This window comes from Anastrepha obliqua, chromosome 2, assembly GCF_027943255.1.
Source record: "Anastrepha obliqua isolate idAnaObli1 chromosome 2, idAnaObli1_1.0, whole genome shotgun sequence".
NCBI classification, from domain to species: Eukaryota; Metazoa; Arthropoda; class Insecta; order Diptera; family Tephritidae; genus Anastrepha; species Anastrepha obliqua.
In genome coordinates, this window is record NC_072893.1 from 34838289 (window position 1) to 34854436 (window position 16148).

General features: G+C 36.4%; 1 protein-coding gene across 2 annotated transcripts; it reads right to left on the reverse strand.

Moving 5' to 3' along the window:
* Positions 1–3470: 3470 nt before the first annotated feature.
* On the reverse strand, positions 3471–13141 carry LOC129237340 (T-complex protein 11-like protein 1). Of its 2 annotated transcripts, XR_008581754.1 has the most exons (9): positions 12797–13141; positions 9372–9875; positions 7362–7472; positions 7115–7279; positions 6167–6645; positions 4614–4932; positions 4393–4559; positions 3943–4313; positions 3471–3878 (listed from the first exon to the last, which is right to left on the reverse strand). XR_008581754.1 is itself a non-coding variant. In XM_054872020.1 (8 exons), the coding sequence occupies exons 2-8, from the start codon at positions 9392–9394 to the stop codon at positions 4006–4008; spliced, it is 1572 nt and encodes a 523-aa protein (XP_054727995.1). In that variant the 5' UTR covers positions 9395–9875; positions 12797–13141; the 3' UTR covers positions 3471–4005. The 2 variants fall into 2 exon arrangements, 1 of the variants encoding a protein (XP_054727995.1); XM_054872020.1 differs by having other exon boundaries at positions 3471–4313.
* Positions 13142–16148: the final 3007 nt, after the last annotated feature.

Genomic DNA, 16148 nt, shown 5'->3' on the forward strand with positions numbered 1-16148 from the left:
TTCTAATGCTTCTGATCTGAAAATGGGATAAAATTAGTTCCGATTATACAACAACACTTGTAGAATCTATGAATTTCCGATTAAAAGCTGTTCTGAATCAAAAGGGATACCCCACCACCCCACTAAGTATTAGCCGTAATTATGAAATCGAAATATTAATGTGTTTTGGATACTTTTAATTTAGTGCATCATTTAAGCTGCGACCTCAAAACTGTAACTGAATTATTAAATAAAACATGTTATTAGGATTATGAATAAGTTCGTGCGGTTTTTTGAAACTTTATTGACGTAAAATGGTTACAAATTTAATATTCAAAGTATTGTCCATCGCTTGCTACTACTTTTTCCCATCTTTCTGGCAATTCACGGATTCCCTTTGTGAAAAATTCGGTCGGTTTTGCCGCAATCCACGAATCGATCCATTTTTTGACTTCATCGTAATTACGGAAGTGCTGGTCAGCCAGGCCATGTTGCATCGATCGGAAGAGATAGTAATCGGATGGCGCAAGGTCTAGACTATACGGCGGGTGGGGTAGGACATCCCATTTGAGCGTTTCTAAGTATGTTTTGACCACTTGTGCAACATGTGGCCGAGCATTGTCATGTTGCAAAATAACTTTGTCGTGTCTATCGGCGTATTACGGCCGTTTTTCTCGCAGTGCTCGGCTCAAACGCATCAATTGTCGTCGGTAGACATCCCCCGTAATCGTTTCATTCGGTTTCAGTAGCTCATAATACACAACACCCAGCTGGTCCCACCAGATACACAGCATAACCTTCAGGCCATGAATATTCTGCGCCGACGTCGATGTTGAAGCATGGCCAGGGTATCCATACGTTGCCCGACGTTTTGGATTGTCGTAATGGACCCACTTTTCATCGCCAGTCACAATTCGATGCAAAAAACCCTTTCTTTTGTGCCGTTGAAGCAGTTGTTCGCATGCCATAAAACGGCGTTCAACGTCTCTTGGCTTCAATTCATACGGCACCCAATGGCCTACCTTTCGGATCATTCCCATGGCTTTTAAACGTTTGGAAATGGTTGATTGATCAACTCCCAAAGTTTTTGCAACCTCTTCTTGCGTTTGAGCCGGATCTTGATCGAGCAATTCCTCCAATTCGGTATCCATGAACTTTGGCGGCGCACCCTCGCGTTCTTCGTCTTCCAAGCCAAAATCACCACTTTTAAAGCGTGCAAACCACTTCTGGCACGTTCGCTCAGCTAGAGCATGCTCACCATAAACTTCCACCAAGATACGATGACTTTCGGCTGCTTTTTTCTTCATATTAAAGAATTCCCCGCAAAAACACATTATTTGGCACGAAATTCGACATTTTCAAGTGTGGTAAAAATATTGTTGTTTACGCTTCAAATAAAAAACTTATACTGATGTTTGTGCCTTACGACAGTAGCTCTCCAATGAATGTTTGGAAATGTGGATCGATGGAATAATAATCAAGTTACGCCATCTGTTGTAAAACCGCACGAACTTATTCATAGTCCAATAAAAAAATATAAGATTTTTTTCTGTAATGGAAATACGATAAAATATATTTGATTTTTTAATAATTTTTTTTTTTTTTTTTGGTTGCATCAAATAAGCTGTGAGTCACGGTAGTTCTCAAACCTGATTTTCGATTCGAGTAACATTAGAAAACTATATTAAAATTCGCGTGTGAAATCTAAATGTTTCTCTGCACTTAGAGACTGTGTTTGCTGGGTCCTTACACGCCTGAGAAGTGGCTCAGGCTCTAGCAAATATATGCAGGTATGATTCCCTGTGGTAGCATTCTGCAGGGTTAAGGGACAGAAAAACAATTTTTTTTTCATGAAATGTTCATATAATCCTTTAAGAGTATGTCAATAAATTTTTAGAACGTAAATTTAGGTGTTTCTTATATTATAGATCGTCAACCGTGACGACTCTATTCTTTGCGTTCGAGCGCTGGGAAAGGTATAGTTAAGTTGTACTATATTCAAACTTTAGACGCGTTTTTCTCAAAACTATATTTTTCGGATTGGCGTAGACGATTACTCGAAAAGTTATTGACCGATCTCCCTGAAATTTTGTACACATCTTTTTTGTGATATTACTTTCTATGTGAATTTACAATTCGAAAATTTTTCGAACAAAAAAATTTTTCCAAGCAAAAATAGTAGAAAAATTCGCCCCAAAATCCATTTCTTTTTTTGAAACATTTTATTCCGCGATTTTTTCCATTTTTTTTAATTCATATAGAAATTATGACATTAATAAATAAAAAAAATTTTGGTTTTTTGAATTTAGGTCACTGACGCCGATTGTAGCATCGCCGATTGAGAAGCCCCGCTGCGACCTTCCTGGAAGAATTGAGTGTACATCCGCCATTTTAAATGATTAAAAAAGAAAAAAATCATATTATTTTGCCAATTTTGAAAAAAAAAAATATTGACTTCTTCATTTTAAATAATTTTAATGAAAATCAAGGAAAATATGGCCGTTTACAGATATCTGTCCCCTTAAAGGAATTGTTTTAACTTACACTGAAACAATCTTCAACCAAATTGAACTTAAAAGGAAATAAAATGATTAAGTTTTTATCATAGCTATTTATTTCACACATTAATTATATATATGTATTTATTAAGGGATAAAAATAAGTTTATATGGTGTTAAAGTTTTTAAAGAATCCTTGTATATAATTAATATTCATTTGTATATCATGTGTATATTCTATATTCTATATAATAGTAATTAGGTTAATGTTAAGAATTTTCAGTATCACAACGCATTTCCAATTAAAAAATAATATTTCGAATAAGAAAATGAAAATAACTACAGTAAACTATAACAAAAAGAGACAGTGCAACATTTCATTTGCAATACAATATTTTTTTTTTTTTTACTTTTCTTCTCCAGCCGTCAAGTAGTCAATTCATTATATTCAGTTCGTTTATGTATGTACATTTGTATGTGGGCATGTAAATACTTGTAAAATGTTGGTAAATAAAAAACGATATCACTTCAATGTGGTTGTTTGGTGGTTAAGTTTGGAGTTTTATGAATTAAATAAATAAAATGTTTATTAAAAGCTGCCAACTGTGCAGCTGTGGTTGTCGAATAGCTCATGGAACACGATTTTTTTTTATGTTGAGATGAAGTCATTTTTTTTTGTATCATTGCTACGCTTACATTTAAATCTTGAAAATTTCAACAAAATATTTACTGAACTATTGTGAATAATAGATGTATATATGTATGGATGTATGTATGTATGTATGCATACGTGTGTGCAAAAATAATAAACTATTGCCTGGCGTATGCCAAAAAACTATGCTATTAAAATTTAAAAAGAACCACAGTGCATACTTTGTTCTAAGTCTTAATTCATTTTGTTTTTTTTTTTTTAACTTCTACTTTCGCATATCCAGGCAGCACCGATTTATCAAAGACTTCTACTATCAATCAGTTGGTTGCAATTTTCGTCAGTTATTGAAATTAAAAATGCTACTGCTTTATATTTTCACAATTAATTTTCCTTTTTGTTCATTCATTCATTTTGTTAAACAATTTTGTATAAATAATAGCACGTGAAATTAATGAATAAATTTATAATTTGTGGTTGTTGCTGTTTTTTTTTTGTTTTTGCTTATTAAATTTGCCGATTTTCGACTTTGCATTTCTTCATTATCATATTTAAGTTTTCTTGTTTCTATTATTATCCATTTCCTGTGGGGGTATACGAGTGCTAGTTCCAGAATAGTGAAAAACTCTCATTTGCCTACACATTTGCCTAAATCACTTGGTTGTGGTTGCTTCAGTCATACACCTATTGAATATATGCACAAGCACCGCTGGCAGAGCAAAGTGGGCGCATCGTCGTCGCTAGTTCTTTGTCTGCAAAACATCCAGTTGGCTAAATCATTTTGTGGCAATTGCAGCACGGTGTCCGACCCGATACCCGCATCATCACACGCGCGACTTGTTGCCGCCCATTGTTTGCGATATAATTTGCATACTTCCACTATTGGCTATTAACAGACTTCTCCTCGGTAACGGCAGCCGCACTACTAGACACCGGCTCCACGCTCTCGGTAGCGCTTGCGGCAGCTGCAGCAGCACTTGTGGTTGTATCGCTGCTTGTAACGCGTTGTTGTGTTAAGACTTTCATAAAGTATTCACCGAAGACGGAATGATTGTAGGCAATTACGCGTTTTAAGGCAGTGCAATAGGCTTCCAGCTCATCTTTGAAGTCAGCATAGCCTGGTGGTGGTGGTGGTAAACCAGCGCGTGAGCGCATTGCCAAGCGGAAATATGTTTGGAAACGTTTCCCTGTTGAAGAATGCGTGATATAAGATTTTTGCTACTGCCTGTATGTATGTATGTATGTATGTATTAATATGCAACTTACACATCAATGTGCGCACAGGCGAATCTTTATTACCCGTTTGCATTATTTGCGACTTTAGCATGCCTTCTGTATTAGCGTCGATCACCGGCTGGTCCTCCTTTTGCAAGTACTCATTTATAACGGTTTTCACTTGCAACCAAACGTTTTCAATCGAATCCAAGAGCTCTCTGCAATTAAATTGATCAACACAACACTCTTTTTCCATATTTATCTTCACTTACTTCTCATTGGTGGTGCCTTGCAAGATGATGTCGATTTGCTTGGCGAGTGCGACACGATTTTCGGTACGTTGCGAAATAACCGGCACTCCCGAGCAAATAGAAATGACAGCAGCACATGTACAAAGACGTTTGGCGCGCTGCCCCAATTTTAAAATACGTTCCTTGTCAATGGAAAGCACTTCGGGAAATTCCTTAGACTCATCCCAATCCATGAGCTCCATATAGGCATTAGAAATGGTTTGCTCTGGCGAGCAGGGCTTATTGTTGGCATCGTGAATACAACTGTTCTTTAGCCAATTTTCGGTAGCGGGGAAACCAACTAGAAAAAATGTTGAAAGTAAATTTTTAATGTAAGCGTAAAACCAAATGCTACACTTATTTTTATTTAAGGGGTTAGGGGTAGTCAGAATTTTCACAAAAATGGATTTTTTGTTTTTGCCTTATCTTAAAGCGAATCCGACAAATACTTTCCGAGTTATTCAACAATTAACAAAGGGCCCTTCGGAGCCGATACCAAAACTTTAAATGCGTTTTTCTCAAAACTATGTTTTTTGAACTGGTGATCACTGTACGAATAACTTAAAAACCGCCTGTTAGATTTCAATAAAATTTATACTGCTTTTGAAAAACATAAAAAACTCGTGCCTGATCGAAGGATTTTTTTTTTTTTTTAATTTCAATTTTTTTAATCAATTAATTGGCGGTTTTTTTCTCGAAAATCTGAAAAATATTTTCTGACGCCGCCATATTTTTAATTTTGAAAAAAAAAAGCTTCGATCAGGCACAAGATTATCTATTAAGGGGGGAAACCGGTTTAGGTCGATCAAAAAATCGATTTTTGTATTGCAAAAATCGTTAGTATAACTACTCAAGAATATGTGGTAAAAATTATAAAGCGACATTCGCATTATTCCCGATTCTATGTTCTTAGTTGACATTTTTCTCGAAACTACTTTTTTTCAACTGGTGGGAATTCTAGCTTAAAAAGTTATCGACCAATCGTTCTAAAATTTTTCGGGATTTTTTCTTTATTCAATTCTAATCTATATGAACCTAATTCTGGGATTATATATATTATTATTTAAAATATGGTTTTTTAAGCAAAATAGATGAAAAAATATGGTATAAAAAATTACTTTGTGTTCAAGCGCCTCAAAAGCGTGCAATTTTCAATATTTTTTTACCATAATTAGGTTCATATTCTTAGGAAATATGTATTTAATAAAAAAAAATGGCTGTTGATATCAGAGAAAAATTGCAACTTCAGGATTTCCCACTAGCAAGACACTCGGATGGCGATCGTCCATGGGCAGCACGCTCTAAAGCCACTATATCCCGCGGAAATAGCTTCAAAAAAATTTAAAAGTGTACCTAAAAATATAAATAAAATATCCTCTAAACTAAAACAATTTCTGATTATTCCTTCTTTGTTCAAAAAAATTCTCGAAAAACATCAAAATCTTGGCCTCCTAAGCCGGTTTCCGGTTTTAAAATCATCATTTTTTCGGGTCTCTGACTACCCCTAACTCCTTAATAATTTTTAATTTGCCTACATTTGTAATACTCCAAATATTCTTTGAATTTCTTTTTCTCATATTCCACCGAATTTGCCATGATATCGTTGCGTGCAAAATCAAGTAAATAGTTCACCATATCTAATTTCATTAGCGCCATTGTTTCAAGTATATTTTTAAAAGTATCCACCACATCTTCGATCTCGGTCAACTGTCGTACGAGCTCATCTCGTGCGGGCGCGCATGACTTCGCCATAAGATGTATGACAAAATTGGCATAAGCTCTAAAATCTAGCACGCCCTCCTCGGCCTGCTGTTTTATCACATCGATGTCAAGTATTTCGTTGATGTGCTGCAAGGCGCGTGTATTATTTTGCGAAATTATTTGCGGAAAGCAATCCTTAATCTCGGCTAGCAATTGAATAGCGTGATCGTAGCAAGGGGGGTTTTCATTCAGTTGACCGCGCAACACATCCCAGAAAGCTTTGTGCATGATGTCCTTGATGCGGCGTTCGAGACTAGATGGGAGTAGGAAGGAGTGCGAGTTACTTAAAGTGCAAATAGGCGTTTTTTTTATTCGAGCTCAGTATGCGTGATATTCTCTATTCAAAAACACCCAATTTGTATTTTTATTATCGTGAGTTCATGGAAAAAACCAAGGCGCATTCATTAAAGGTGGTAGCACTAGACCAACAACAATATTTTGTACGTTTGATTGTCAAAGCATAGTACGAGTATTGGAAAAGTAGACATAAAAAATGAATTCGCCTTGATTCGTCCGGGCTGACAGCCACATGGACACGGCGAAAGAAAAGAAAAAAAAAAAACAAGTCAGTTGAATTTACCAATACCAGATTCGCCTTGGAAAAAACCAACAATTTCAAAAAACTCACAATATAAACCAAAACAAATTTGGGAATTTTTTTTATAGGAAAGAAGATTCACACGACGTTTGCTTCGTTACACTGTTCATCACAATTATCTTACCTGTTCTCTGGTGGTTCATATGGTTCAAACTTAAATTCAGGATTGATAGCGATTTCATGCACCAGTTCCATATTTTGTATATTCTTTAGCACGTCACCCACTTCGTTGAGTGTTAGCACCTTTGGTGGACTGCCATCCATGCTGGGTAAAACGAAGCGCGCCAATCTGTTGTAGAAATCATGGAATAGTTGAGTTAAGCGTCATACAAAAAATTGTATATAAAAGAAAACATTCTTCAGTAACTTACTTGTCGGAGCATTCACTTTCAGTTCGACTACGCAAACTAGAGGCACCAGGTGAAGTACCGAGCAAATTCTCGGGGGCATTTCCTTCGCCACCAGTTCCGTTGGATTCCATTCTAAGATGAAAATTCTCTATTATTATTTGTAACTATAATAAAAATGCTTCCACATTATAATCAGGCAAATTAGGGTTATAGTATTGGAGTTTATTTGGCAAAAGAAGTTGGTTCGAATGGTGTTTTCAAGAATCTCATATATGTATGTATGTGTTGTGGTGCGCTTTATGTCTAAGCATCGATACGAAATGTAGACAGCCGTCGTGGTGAGCCCTTGGTTGGGAAAAACTCGGGTCATTCCGGTAACGTAGAACCGGCTGTCATGGGAATGAGAGGGTGGTCGAGAGTGCTTGTGCGCGACCACTCGATTATTCCCGGATGGCTGTTGTTGTACCAGTTCGAACATACCACATACATTACGTGGAATTCTGCTGGGGTAATAGCCTGTATCCGGATATAAATCCGAGTCGTTCCGGTAACGTAGAACCCACCATGGTGGGAATAACCGACTATTCCCGGGCTCACAGCACACTATGGACATGAAATGAGAATTGGGTGTATTTCTTCAATGAAGAAGCAGAAGCTTCTGTTGAAAAGCCACGGATGTTCGGAGACGGCATGCACAAATTGTCTCAATTTGAGGGAAAACACCATGACATACACCAAAAATTGACCCGGCTTGACCTAAATACCTTTCGAGAATATATACACATCTTTATCTTATATACAGATATCGGAGGCTTCCTAAAACTCACAAAAGATAGAATTTTTCAAAATCAAGGCTTAAATGACGTATTGCAACTAGTTAGTACCCACATATTACAAGCCTTGGATTGGCGTTCACACGGCACTCGGTTCTGCGTTACCGGAGCGGCCCGGATTTGCATATTCATATATCCGAACTGTGGCTCTATGTTTCACTGTGGAGCGGAAGAAATCAATATAGTACGAATATACGAAGACTGTCACTCCAGCAACATTCCCTTTACAGGTAGGGAGAATGTTTATGCAGCTGTAGCAACATCTTTGGCTTGAGCGTTTTTACACGGCAGTCGGTTATGGATTGCAGCAATTGCCACTTCGGCAGCATTCCCCAAAAATGTGTGGGTAATGTTAACGCTATTATATATACCTATATATATATATAATTGGCGCGTACTCCCTTTTTGGGTGTTTGGCCGAGCTCCTCCACCTATTTGTGGTGGGCGTCTTGATGTTATTCCACAAATGGAGGGGCCTACAGTTTCAAACCGTCTCCGAACGGCATATTTTTATAAGAAGCTTTTTCATTTCAGAAATGCACTAGGAGGTCTGCCATTGCTTGCCGAGGGGCGACCGCTATAAGAAAAATTTTGGTGTTTCACCGAGATTTGAACCTACAGTACGGTATGGTAGTCACGCATCAACCCATTCGGCAACGGCGGCCGCCGCTGTTACGACTACAAAAAAAGTCTTGGTGTGAGTATGCACGGATAAGCAACTGCTAGAAATTTAGGTAATCGCGATTAATTTAAAATTAATAATTCATTTTTATTTACATGGGGAGCTATTTGACTTGTCTGTATGTAAGTATTAATAATAAACATTCTCTTAATTAAAATACTCAACACTTATATACATACATAGTGTACGTAAGTAAATACAATACACAATATAGTATGCACAAACAAATTAAATTAAGCCATAAAATAACTGCGCAATAAAGCAAAATGCCAGTAAGTTGCGGTAGCCAGCGAACTAAGTAATAATACCATGAGCAAAAAAAAAAAAAACAAAAAAAAACCACAAATGCATGTAAAACGCGAAACGGTGCGGCCAATGCATTTCCTAACTTCTAATTTACAAATTTGGTTCTGCATTCACCAGCAAGATTTGCTCAATCGCATATTAATCAAACTACCCGCCACCCATCCCAACTGTCAATATTTAGCACATTTCACAAACTTCCGACAAACTCACCTTGAAACCGAATCAGCTGGCATTTTTGCGTCGTTTGTTATTGTTTACGTTTTGTTGGTGTTGTTTTCAACAATTTGTGCTTTTGTTGGTTTTTATGGATTTTGTTCTACAACTTTTTCTACGTTTTTACTCCACAGTTGAAATTGGTAAACGCCGCAACTTTGCGTGCTATTCCGCGTCTCACACAAACAAACCAATTGCGTTGTGGCTTTTCAGCTTTGAAGTGGTTTTTACTCAACTTGGTTTGTCGTTTGGATCCACTATCTGCCGCACTCACAAGAGGGGTTATAAGTTTGCAAAATGACTGGCGTTTTCTTTGTTTGTATCTCCTTATTTTCGAGTAGGAATGCACTCACCTCACACCAACGTTTGATCTTCCGGACAATTGGCAGTTTTCTTTGTTTGATCAGCAACAGCTACACTCTTTGCAAATAAAGCGTGCGATTTAGTCACCGATGTTATTATTAAGTCTTATTCTACTCCTTTTTCTTTATTTTTGTAACGCTGGAAATTAAGTTGAAATGTTTCGTGTAATAAAAACGAGTTTTTTTCCTTTTTAATTACTTATCATTACTTTCAGTGATGCAAAAGTTACAACTTGACAGACTACAGACAAATAATAAAAACAAATGCAAATAAAAATTTTTTAAAAAATAATGTAAAATAAAATAAAAATGAATAAGCAAACAAAAAAGCAGGCCATAGAGAGCCCATGACACTAACATTTGACAGAGGAATGTTTTAGGATTCAGCATGTCGGGGCCGTTTTTGGATAACTACGAGTTCTATGGATGATCGTTGTGGCTGTTTGCTCGCAAACTGGCTTTTGATTAATTTCCCCCATTAGATAATTTTGGACAGAGTTTAAGAAAATGGACGCTCCCCTTTGGTAGATCTCTTTTGTTATATAAGAGACGCAGGTAGGTCAAAAAGTGCTTCATAAAAGATATACTGAAGCATCATAACTTTCACCTTTCCTCACCAACGTAAACGTACATCCGTATCAGCTGAAACGGTGAAACAACGATCTACGATACTACGGAACGGAGCGGTGGTGAGAATTGATTTACATGGGGTTCTCATTAGTTTCATCGCGTCAGCTGATACGGACGTACGCTTACGTTGGTGAGTGTGAGCACCATTAAAACGAACGATTTGAAGATGGTTTTATGCAGCTCCTAAAATAACAATTTGATTTCACAAGTGGCGCAAGTGACACAAAGTGTCATTTAAACAATCGTTCCCACGACAGTTATTAAGGCGTCTGCGCGTTAAGTCAACAAAACATGCTGCAAGACAGTTCCCATGATAGTCGGTTCCACCTTACCGGAGCGAGCTGGAGTTACTCAGGATCCAGCATATTTCAGAAATTCACGGAGAATGTTTAGTCCTCTTACAACGTTATTCAAACGTTTTTTACAAGAACGAAAGGAATTTTGCATATTAAACGCCCTGTGGTGTGGGCGATTTACATAACACTCCGTCACTTCAGCAGCTATGCCAACAAATGTAAGCCGGATTTATATTAAGCTAATAATCGCCAATTTTTCACCTTTCGCAAAAATCATTGGGCAGTGTTTTATGCAGTTACAACAAGAAATATAAACGAAGCATACCAAATGATCAGTAATTTCCGTTTCCCATTGGCACAATTACGTTCTGGATATTGTAGCAGGTTAAACTCCTACCTATCCAGAATTGACCCCGACATACCAAACACATGTCCGGCATGTGAAGGGACCCCGCACGACACTAACCACCTCTTCACATGCCCCCTCAATCAGACTCATCTAACCCCCCTCTCCCTCTGGACCCAACCTGTCGAAACAGCATGTTTCCTGGGCCTACCCCTAGATGAGCTAGACGAAGATGACAGATGATATACCTACACTGACAGGGCTAACTACGCTGTTAAAAACAACAACAACAACATCAGTAATTTCCATCAGCGTTTCCACGACAGTCGGTTCTACGTTGCCGAAACGACTCGGATTTATATCCGGCCAAGGACTGTCACTCCAGCAGCATTCCCCGTATGTAGGTAGGGGGAATTTTTATGCTGCTACAACAACAACAACAACAACAACAACAACAACAACAGTAATTTGCAGATCGTGCATAAGCAGTGCATTATATTTTTAAAATTTTGTTTCAAACGTTTAGAAATTATTAAAAAAATGTCAAGGCCTTATAAAAATAAGAAAGCGTTCATATATACTATAGGGTTATTCAATAGGTGCGCTTCAACTTTTTTCCGATAGGGAGGGCGAACGACGCAATATTTTTTATTTTTCGCTTGTCATTTGTAAACTTCATTGTCATTTGTATACATTTCATCATGGAACGCTACACACTTGAGCAACGATTGCAAATCGTGCAAATTTTTTATGAAAATAATCGTTCTGTTGCTGCTACTTTAAGAGCATTACGGCCATTTTACGGTCCATTTAACAAGCCGTCCCGTTTTGGGGTTATGTGAAGTCATTGGTCTACAGTAACAAGCCGGCGACGATTTGTGAGCTCAGAGCCAATATTGAACGCGAAATTGCTGGAATTTCGGCCGATTTATGCAAAAGAGTGGTCGAAAATTGGGTTCAACGATTGGACTTCGTAAAACGTGCACGCGGTGGTCATGCAAAAGAAATCGAATTTCATACTTAAATGTATATGTTCAAACTCGATAATAAAAAAAAAATTAGTTAAAAAAGTCAAACCGTTTGTGTTTTATTCAAAAAAGTTCAAAAGTTGAAGCGCTCTTACTGAAAAACCCTATAAAAGATCACCACCAACCAGTTGTTGCCTGCTCTACATGCTTGCCCTCAGGCCATGCTGAGCTACATCTGCACATATACATATGTACATATAAGCGTTGTACAATAGACGGTGTATTTATTTTAGTAATCATATACCCCTCGAATAGGATTTACAGATGATAGTGATAGTGGAATAAACAAAACCAAAGACAAAGCTGCAAACGAAAACAAATTCGGAAAAATACCACACAGCTTTTCAACGAAAATGTATACACACAAAGTTTATACAATTCTATGCGTAAAGTAAATAAATAGAAATGCTGCGGACGGCATTGCTTGTGGTGATGGTGATGGCCCACTGATGCGATGAACGCAAGGTGGCTGATGGGGAAATTGTTACGAGGACGAATGATGAGCAAACATACGCATGTACATAGCTAAAAGCAAGGCAAATCGCCTTAAATGAAACACTATTTAACAACTACAAAGTTGATGAACTTGTAAATTGCGATGTTGGGAAATATGAGGGTGCCTCTTGTCATATACGCACATGTATAATGGAAAAATATTGGCTAATCAAACTTAAGTTATGATGAAATATAAAAATATGTACATAAAAAAGTTTTCCATGACGTATTACATAAATTACAAGCGAAAGTAGGAAATACATACCTAGTAACTTGATTGCTCTATTTAGACTTTTTTCCCAATTTTCCAATTAGTACTCAGCTTTGTCCTTCCACTTTGTGGGTTTTGAATAAAACTCAGTAGCAAGTCACTATTGTGCAAAAGATGCTCAAAGTATATACGTCTTTTTTTCCTATCAATGTTATACTCTTTTTTTTCATTAGATTGTTCACCTAAATTGGATTTAGTTTCTTTTATTGGTTATTGGTCACAATGTTGGATAGATTAGTCACAATTAAATTTGGTTTTGCTGAATAAATGCAAGAGAGGAAACTTTTTTAGCTCTAAAAGCGCCCACAATGTTCGAGAAGAAAAATCACAATGAATAAAATATAAAAGTAATCAAACAAAGCATGGAGAAATGTCAGTCCAATTTTGCTTTGCAGCTTTTTATTCAAGTTTTGTTATGCTATGCCGATGCTGCCACATATATTATATTAGCTTTAAGGCTGCCGCATTACAATTATTTCTTACTCTCAAAATGAATATATTGGCATAGTATAATAGATTTTTTATTTTCATAGAAAGCTGACATGCCATTATTGTAATAACAAAAAACCATAGTGCATTTTTATATTCCTTAGTTTTCGAGGCGATGAAACGATGAGCTGTATGAGCTTAACGACGACATAGACATAGCGCAGCGAATAAAGATCCAGCAGCTACGTTGGCTTGGTCATATCGTCCGAATAGATACAAACGTTCCGGCTCTGAAATTATTCTATGCGGTACTAGCTGGTGGTAGCAGAGGAAGAGGAAGGCCTTCTCTGCGTTGGAAAGATCACGTGGAGAAGGACTCGGCTTCACTTGATGTGTCCAACTGCCGCCGGTTAGCTGGCGCGCTTTGTTAAACTCGGCCAAAATCGCGTAAGAAGTTATCGCGCTAATTAAAAAGAAGAAGAAGTTTTCGAGATATCGTAGTGAAAAATTTCTTTCTGTAAAATTTGAGAAGATAAAGGGAAAGTAAAAGTACGTTCACATATGCAGTAATTAGCAATAAATCCACAAAAATTAATCTATCTGTTCACATACGGCAGATTAGCTGTGAATACTGCTTTGAAAGGTTTTTCTTCATAGAAATTGCTTTGGTGGAATATTTTGGTTTGTTTAATTATTATTAACGATATGAAGAAACGAAATATAAGAAAACGACAAGAAGGAATAGCTAATTTAATTGCGCAATTGGATGTTAGTAAGAAACAGTTGGAGGAAATCCGTAAATGACGCTTACTGAGGTTTAAAAAATTATGGCAGCAAGCCGCATGGAAAATTCTTTATTACATTTTATAATAAGTAATAAGAGGATAAAGCGTTTGTGGACATGCGCTCTTTTCTGTATAAATGGATAAATAATAATACCAAAAAAAAAAAGAGGTTGTCTGTAAAGTCGGTTTACTGACGATAGTTTAACGTGATAACGTCATAAGAAAATACTGATTGAATGGTTGCATTTTTCAAAAGAAAATTTTAATTTTATTTGTTTGATAGATATTTTGTATGGATATAGAGAATGAGTTAACATTAACATAACATAATATACTTTAACATAACATAACATAATATAACATAACATAACATAACATAACATAACATAACATATCATAAAGCATTCACCAACAGCTTTCATTTGATACCCATATTGTACATACACGTCCGAAGGTTACCCGGGTCCACGTTTTGACCTATATCTCGAGACCCCAGTCACGGAGCGGCATGAAAAATACTCTGTACTAAAGCATTCACCAACAGCTTCAATTTGATATCCATATTGTACAAACACATTCTAGGGTCCACGTTTTGCTCTTTATCTCGAGACCCTAGTCACGGAGCGGCATGAAAAATACTCTGTACTAAAGCATTCACCAACAGCTTCCATTTGATACCCATATTGTATATACACATCCGAAGGTTACCCGGGTCCACGTTTTGACCTATATCTCGAGCCCTATTTCCAAAATAAAATATAATCCATGTTACTCGTGGAGGATGTAGCTTTCGAATGGTGAAAGAATTTTTAAAATCGGTCCAGTAGTTTTTGAGCCTATTCATTACAAACAAACAAAGTTTTCCTCTTTATAATATTAGTATAGACAACATATCTTATAAGGTATATGGTAAATATTACCATACATTTTTTCCTTCATATATAATAAAAAAATTAATAATAATAACATTAAAACAACAGGTATTATTAACAAACTTGGTTTTATTTTAAATTCTTCAAGTGAATCAAATTAATAATAATCAATAAGAAGGCATATGCAAATACAAATACGTGAATTTATATATGTACATATGCGCATATACATACATATATACGCTCACTTAAGTAGGAGAGAGCAAGATGTCGAACGTTGCCGTTCGTTTGCTTTGTTTGCTTTGTCGTTCGTTCCGCGCTTTCGCTTGCAGTTCATTCAATGCAATGAGCAAGGTAACGACAAATGAGCAAGGTAACGGCAATGAGCAAGGTAACGATATATGAGCAAGGTAACACTAATGAGCAAGGTAACACTAATGAGCAAGGTAACGACACATTTTTTCGTGCGTGCAGCCTGTTAAATCGAATTATAAGATGTTATCACGTCTAAAATGTATTAGAATTATGTCTACAAACCTGTTTTCTTTGCCGGCATCCATTTTATTTAGTTTTTACTTTGGCTAACACAGAAAACAAGGGGTTGAATTTTCCGGAATTTTTTCTGAGAAAACTTTTCAATTTATTGATTTAAAAATTTGTACACATATTATGTTATCTTTCAACTGTATTTTAAGACTTGGTATTAGTAAAAATATTTATTTGGAAAGGAGCTACAGCTGATCTCCGGAAGCTTCACTCAAAAAAGACGTTTGGCCAATATATATTTGAACTGGATCCTCTGAAATTAATTTTTTTTTGACAAAATGACGGTTCCTCAAAACAAAATCGATTTTTGACCAAAATTTTGGTCTTAAATTGTTAATAAAAAAAATATTTATCGGTAAAAAAATATTTCGATTAATTATCGAAAATATATTTCAAAAGCTCGTGTTAAGATTTGAGACTAATCGGTTTAGCCGTTTTAAAGTAAGGTTGGTCACCGACTTTGAAGACACCGTTTTGAGAAAAACGCATTTAAAGTTTGCCTTGTACTTTCAAGCGCTCTGAAACGCCTTTTCAAATTTGCGTGTAACTTCGAAAATATTCACCGGAACGATATTAAATTTTCTGTGTATATTCTTAAATATATGTACGACGTTAAGAAAAAAAAATTAAAAAAAAATCGTGTTTTTGAAAATTCTAACTGTAGCTGCCGTAATTCTAGACTTTTGTTTCCTTTTTTTTCTGCTCTATTTACTA